The sequence below is a fragment of the Danio rerio genome, chromosome 12 (genome assembly GCF_052040795.2).
Source record: "Danio rerio strain M-AB ecotype USA chromosome 12, GRCz13ab, whole genome shotgun sequence".
In the NCBI taxonomy this organism is placed as follows: Eukaryota; Metazoa; Chordata; class Actinopteri; order Cypriniformes; family Danionidae; genus Danio; species Danio rerio.
The window spans coordinates 50492501-50498953 of NC_141032.1; the positions used below are offsets into that span (position 1 = coordinate 50492501).

General features: G+C 44.0%; 1 protein-coding gene and 1 long non-coding RNA gene across 4 annotated transcripts in view; both read right to left on the reverse strand.

Moving 5' to 3' along the window:
• Window positions 1-786, reverse strand: part of LOC110440159 (uncharacterized) — a 4947-nt gene extending 4161 nt beyond the window's left edge. Inside the window, exon 1 of one of the 3 annotated variants that reach the window (XR_015504730.1) lies at window positions 470-786. This is a non-coding gene — a long non-coding RNA (uncharacterized LOC110440159). Of the gene's footprint in view, window positions 364-469 lie in introns of those variants that run through there. The other 2 variants (XR_015504732.1, XR_015504731.1) reach the window with 2 other exon arrangements.
• A 241-nt stretch (window positions 787-1027) lies between these two features.
• selenou1b (selenoprotein U1b) lies at window positions 1028-5051 on the reverse strand. The gene is made up of 5 exons (NM_001076713.3): window positions 4853-5051; window positions 3139-3230; window positions 2633-2773; window positions 2366-2530; window positions 1028-1357 (listed from the first exon to the last, which is right to left on the reverse strand). Exons 1-5 carry the CDS (start codon window positions 4995-4997, stop codon window positions 1244-1246), a joined length of 657 nt encoding a protein of 218 aa, NP_001070181.3. The 5' UTR covers window positions 4998-5051; the 3' UTR covers window positions 1028-1243.
• Between the last annotated feature and the right edge of the window lie 1402 nt (window positions 5052-6453).

The window sequence follows — 6453 nt, forward strand, 5'->3', positions numbered from 1 at the left end:
TAATTAATCTGTTAGTAACACAACAATTATAGTAATATAAACAAATGACTTACAGTATAGGGTGTCACAATACCACAATATCAAGTACAATATCCTACAGTAGTTATTAGAGTTTATCTGTTCACTATAGTTAATACTACATGATCCTGGAGCAGTCATTAACAAAACTCTGTGAATATTATAATATTATAATACAACTATAGAATGTTTTGGAAAAAAGTTATATTAACTCTAAATTACCATAGTATTTTATTTGATGTGGGGTTCTTTCACTGCACAAAGCAATGCATTTTCAAATGATTTAACAATGTGAACTGATTAAGCATGGACAAGTGCATGAACATTAACATTCAAGACTAAAAACTAAAAAAAAATAATGACTCAAAGCAAACAATTAAAAATAATAATTATTAGAAGTCTAACAGGCACTAATAAATCCATAAAAGAATAATTATATATTAATACTCACTGTCGACTGCAGCGTTCAGCGTCTCATATGATGCTGTTTCTTCTTCACTTCATAAAACACTGCACAATCAGGCACTATTTAAATGAGCTATATTCATAAAAGGAGCATCAGCCAATCAGGAAAGAGAACAGAATGACCTCAGGCTATGAATTCCTACAATAAAACACTTATGAAAATCATAAATCAGATTGTTTTGCATTCCTGCACTAGTCAGAAAGGAAAAGTATTAGAATTAAAAGATTTAAAACTGTATTTCTCAGCCATTTGAGTCAGATTTTTGAAGTCACCATGACATTATATTTACATTTTTCATTAACAACTTACTAATAGTTTTATTATTATATATAAAAAGATATTAATTTTTATTATTTTTGTTAATTATTTTAACTTATCAATTTTCCAATTATAATTTTTGAACATGCATATATATTAACATACATTAAATATTTACCGATTTATAAAAAGTTTCCATTTGTTTCTTTGATTTGTTATGCACTTGCTTTTTTAGTATCTCTGGAACACCAGAAAAGAATGCATTCAAAGCAATAATGACACACATTTAATAGACTGCAGTGTGTGTGTTTTATTCAGTGTGTGTATGTAGAGCGTGAAACATCAAGACGACTCCTTCATCTGAGTTTAGAGTCGGTCTGTCATCAACTACACACACACACATTAACATATGCAAATAGTATTAATATCCTGCAATATTCAGCTTCATATTCAACTAAGCATCTCCATGACAGATCAAGTGAGTGCTTATTGAGTTCAAGCCTATTTGAATTTCAGAGATAATTGTTGAGTTTTGATCTGTTCAACAGCTTGAAGCACATCAGACTTCTGGACTTTATCCCCAAACTCCATCTCTCTGTGCTCCAGGAGGATTCCCTGTCAAAATAAACAGATGGGAACTGTGCTTTAATTCATATTCAGCTTCATGCATTAGTAATGCATTACAAGTAACGGGAGTTAGTATTCAGATTACTCTTTTCCAGTAACCAGTGAAGTAACGCTTTATTGCATAAACACACAGTGAACATGTACTCATCTCACTTGATAAACAATAAAACAGATGCTGTTTCCCTTAGAATGAGTACAAGCGGTGCAATTCAAACCCTCAATATTAATTCCTGAAGAATGTTAAACTTGGGTGACACGGTGGCTCAGTGGTTAGCATTGTGGCCTTACAGCAAGAAGGTCGCTGGTTCGAGTCTTGGCTGGGTCAGTCGGCATTTCTGTGTGGAGTTTGCATGTTTTCCCCGTGTTGGCGTGGGTTTCCTCCGGGTGCTCAGGTTTCCCTCACTGTCCAAACACATGCGGGGAACTGATTGAACTAAATAGTGAATGAGTGTGTATGGGTGTTTGCCAGTACTGGATTGCAGCTGGAAAGGCATCCGCTGTGTAAAACATTCATTCATTTACTTGTCGGCTTAGTCCCTTTATTAATCCAGGGTCGCCACAGCGGAATGAACCGCCAACTTATCCAGCAAGTTTTTACGCAGCGGATGCCCTTCCAGTGGGAAACATCCACACACACACTACGGACAATTTAGCCTACCCAATTCACCTGTACCGCATGTCTTTGGACTGTGGGGGAAACCGGAGCACCCGGAGTAAACCCACGCGAAGGCAGGGAGAACATGCAAACTCCACACAGAAACGTCAACTGAGCCGAGGCTCGAACCAGCGACCCAGCGGCCTTCTTGCTGTGAGGCGACAGCACTACCTACTGCGCCACTGCCTCGCCCTGTGTAAAACATATGCTGGATAAGTTGGCGGTTCATTCCGCAGTGGTGACCCCTGATAAACAAAGGGACTAAGCTGAAGGAAATGAATGAATGATGTATATCAGACATTACGTTCTTCATTATATCTGTCAGTGCTGTGTTCACACACCTGTTGTTGTGGTCCGATGACATAAACGGCCCCCAAAACAAAGCCTTCGCCCTTGATGTTTCCCCAGTATCCGCTCTGATACGCCCTCCATCCGTTCATCCAGACTCCGCCACGCAGAATCCCAGAGACCCCCATCCAGCGCTCCAGCGGCCCGAAGAAACCCCTCTAAACACAGCACAGCCACACCCATGAGAGAGCTGGAGGAACTGGAGGGATCTGTGTTGATCAGTGCTGTTTTGCAGTGTGTTGATCATCATCAGCGCTCACCTGCTGATCCAGGAAAATCTCCCCGCTGAAATACGGCCTGAAGAGCTGAATCTCTGAGCCGACGTTCTCTTTGACCACCGCATACAGACACACTCCACACTCATCCAACTGAGCCTTCAGAGAGGAGAGATCAGACGCCTCCTGACACACACACACACACACACACACACACAAAGAAAAACACATCGATTTATAAATTCACAGTGACAAAAAGTGTGTGTTTGTGTGTGTTTTTGTGACTTATCAGGCATATTGTTATCAATGACATATATTAATATAACATTTAATGCCATTCAAAACACTTATAAATAATACAGAATGAGATTGTTTCAGTAATAATGCACACTGTACCCTGTAATGGTTGGGTTCAGGGATAGTGTTGGTGTACAACGATAGAAAATACACTTTATACAGTATATAAACACTGAAAACCTTTTGAATGTCCCCACAACTCACATAAAACAAATTGTGTGTGTGTGTGTGTGTGTGCGCATGACTATACACACCTCTCTGCACATGAATCATCCAGGTCTCCTTACAGCCATAATAACAGCTCCTGAACTCTCCCACAGTTCTCTGGCCTTAAACACTCGATCATCTGCAGACACACACACGCACACACGCACACACACACACACACACACACACACACACACACACACACACACACACACACACACACACACACACACACACACACACACACACACATCACAACTCTTATTTCATCTCTCACATACAAAACTGAGGCAAGAGTGTGTTTCAACAGGACTTTAGGGAGAAATCAAGCTGTTTTGTAACCAGCGGTCATGAGACAGTTACGACAGCGCGGTCAGATCCTTGAGATTACACAAAATAATCCCATTGAAATCAACATTAGCCTCGGTTTTACACAAGATATGCAAAAAATAATAATACAAACCTGAAATGGAAAATGGAGCATAATATTATGGTGTACTTTGGAAATATAGAGAGATTCATGCTTAAAACTGTTTACAGTGAATAACGTTTCACACTATAGTACGTGTAACCCTGCCGGTCCTACACCACCCAACCCGCTCCGAGCTGATATCAAACCGGCAACCTTCCGCATGGGAGTCGGTTGCTCTACCAAGGAGGCTAAAGACCATGACCTCTAGTGTCTGTCGCCAGAGCACCTTCAGAGGTCAGAGGAGTGAGGTTTACCTGCACAGCACACACTAGCTGGCCTCCGTTACACTCACCCCCCTAAACATCACTCCCATTCGGGTCACGGCACCAATGTAACCCTCACCGGTCCTACACCACCCAACCCGCTCTGAGCTAGTATCGAACCGGCGACCTTCCGCATGGGAGTCGGTTGCTCTACCAAAGAGGCTAAAGACCATGGCCTCTAGTGTCTGTCCCTAGAGCACCTTTAGAGGTCAGAGGAGTGAGGTTTACCTGCACAGCACACACTAGCTGGCCTCCGTTACACTCACCCCCCTTTAACATCACTCCCATTCGGGTCACGGCACCAATGTAACCCTCACCGGTCCTACACCACCCAACCCGCTCCGAGCTAGTATCGAACCGGCGACCTTCCGCATGGGAGTCGGTTGCTCTACCAAAGAGGCTAAAGACCATGGCTAGAGCAAGAGCAGAGCACCTTCAGAGGTCAGAGGAGTGAGGTTTATCTGCACGGCACACACTAGCTGGCCTCCGTTACATACGCGTATAATATTTTATTCATTCGTTCATTGGTTTGTTGGTTTTCGTCTTGAAGAAACCCCCCTCCTCCCCTTCTTCCACCTTTATCCAGAATAGGTGGCTCGGTGGCCCAGCAGGAATTCCAAAGGCTCCTTGCTGGAGCATCTGGCGTTTCTGTGTGGAGCTGGCACGTTCTTCTCGTGTCCACATGGGTTTCCCTGGTTTTCTCTCAAAGCCTAAATACTCTCTACATTTCAGACCACCTAAACCTAAGCCTCGTTTACTACACGTCTCGCTCTCAGGAAGTTCACCTTGGCCCTAGCTGCAGGGTACTTTTGAGATCGCCCTCAGCTCAATCTCCCCTCGCCCAGCAAAGGGAGAGAGCCCTGGACTCGAGAATCCCTTGAGCTCAGGTCTCTCTCCCGGCCGTAAGTCATGAGCTAAGTGTGAGCTGTTGAAGCTACTATAACTGTAATTTAACATTTGAATGGCATGATCAGGTACTTCATAGGTTAAAAAAATGCATTTGAGTAATGTTTCTCCATCTCTCACCTCCGTCCAGTGTTCTGAGGTCAGTGTCGGCCAGTTGAGTGAGCGTTGCACACACGGGCTGTGTGAGAAAGAGCTCAGTGAAAGATCGTAACGCCTCGATGACAGTCAAGCCCACAGAACCAACGGCACGGGTCACCAGCTCCATAACTCACTCTGAACACTGAGACCTGCACATGCACTGCTGTACCAGTGTGTGTTCGATGCTCGCGCCGCTCACGAGGTCTTTATGGAGCTTAACTCTGGGAAGCTGATCTGGGTCCAGCACTTGTGTAAGCTGGGAGGAGACTGACCTCTGTTCTCAGAAACACTCGCTCTTTATGCCCTGATTTCTCACGCCATTATTGTTTATCGTCCTGCTGATGAACCAGAATCATTATTCATGGTTATTTATTTTATGGCTGTTAAGGCATTTTGGGTTGTTGCTAAATCATGTTAGAAGAGAGCAGATCTGCTGTGTTTGTCGCCCGTGTCAGCACTAGACATGATGACTGAAGACAACTTTGATGAGTTGCTAGCATAATGTAGCACTGCTAGCATGAATAAGCATTTTTAGCAATGATGCTAGCTTGATTGATGTTGCTAGCATGTTTATAGTGGTGTGCACACACACACACACACATGCATACACAAACAGAGAGACACACACACGCAAACGCACAGAGAGAGACACACACTGAGAGACACAAGCACATACAAACACACACACACAAGCACATGCGCAGAGACAGACAGAGAGACACTCAGGGACACACACAGAGAGTGGGAGACACACACACGCAAACGCACAGAGACACACACACACAACACACTAATACATATACACACAGATACAGAGAGACGCACACACATACACACACACACACACACACACACACAGAGACACAAGCACATACACACACACACAGTGTGGAAGACACACACACGCACATGCACATGGGCAGAGACAGACAGAGAAACACACACATACACACACTCAGGGACACACACAGAGAGTGGGAGACACACACACACACACACACACAAAGATGCACACACATAGAGATAGACACACACACACACACACACACACACACACAACACACATATACACACTCAAGGACACACACAACGACGCGCACACACAGACAGAGAGGGACACACACACACACAAACGCACAGAGAGAGACTCACACACACAACACACTAATACATATACACACAGATACAGAGAGACGCACACACATACACACACACACACACACACACACACAGAGGGAGACACACACAGAGAGACACAAGCACATACACACACACACACACAGAGTGGGAGACACACACACGCACATGCGCAGCCAGAGAGAGACACACATACACACACTCAGGGACACACACAGACAGTGGGAGACACACACACACACAAAGATGCACACACATAGAGATAGACACACACACACAACACACATATACACACTCAAGGACACACACAACGACGCGCACACACAGACAGAGAGGGACACACACAGACACACACACACACACACAAACGCACAGAGAGAGACTCACACACACAACACACTAATACATATACACACAGATACAGAGAGACGCACACACATACACAC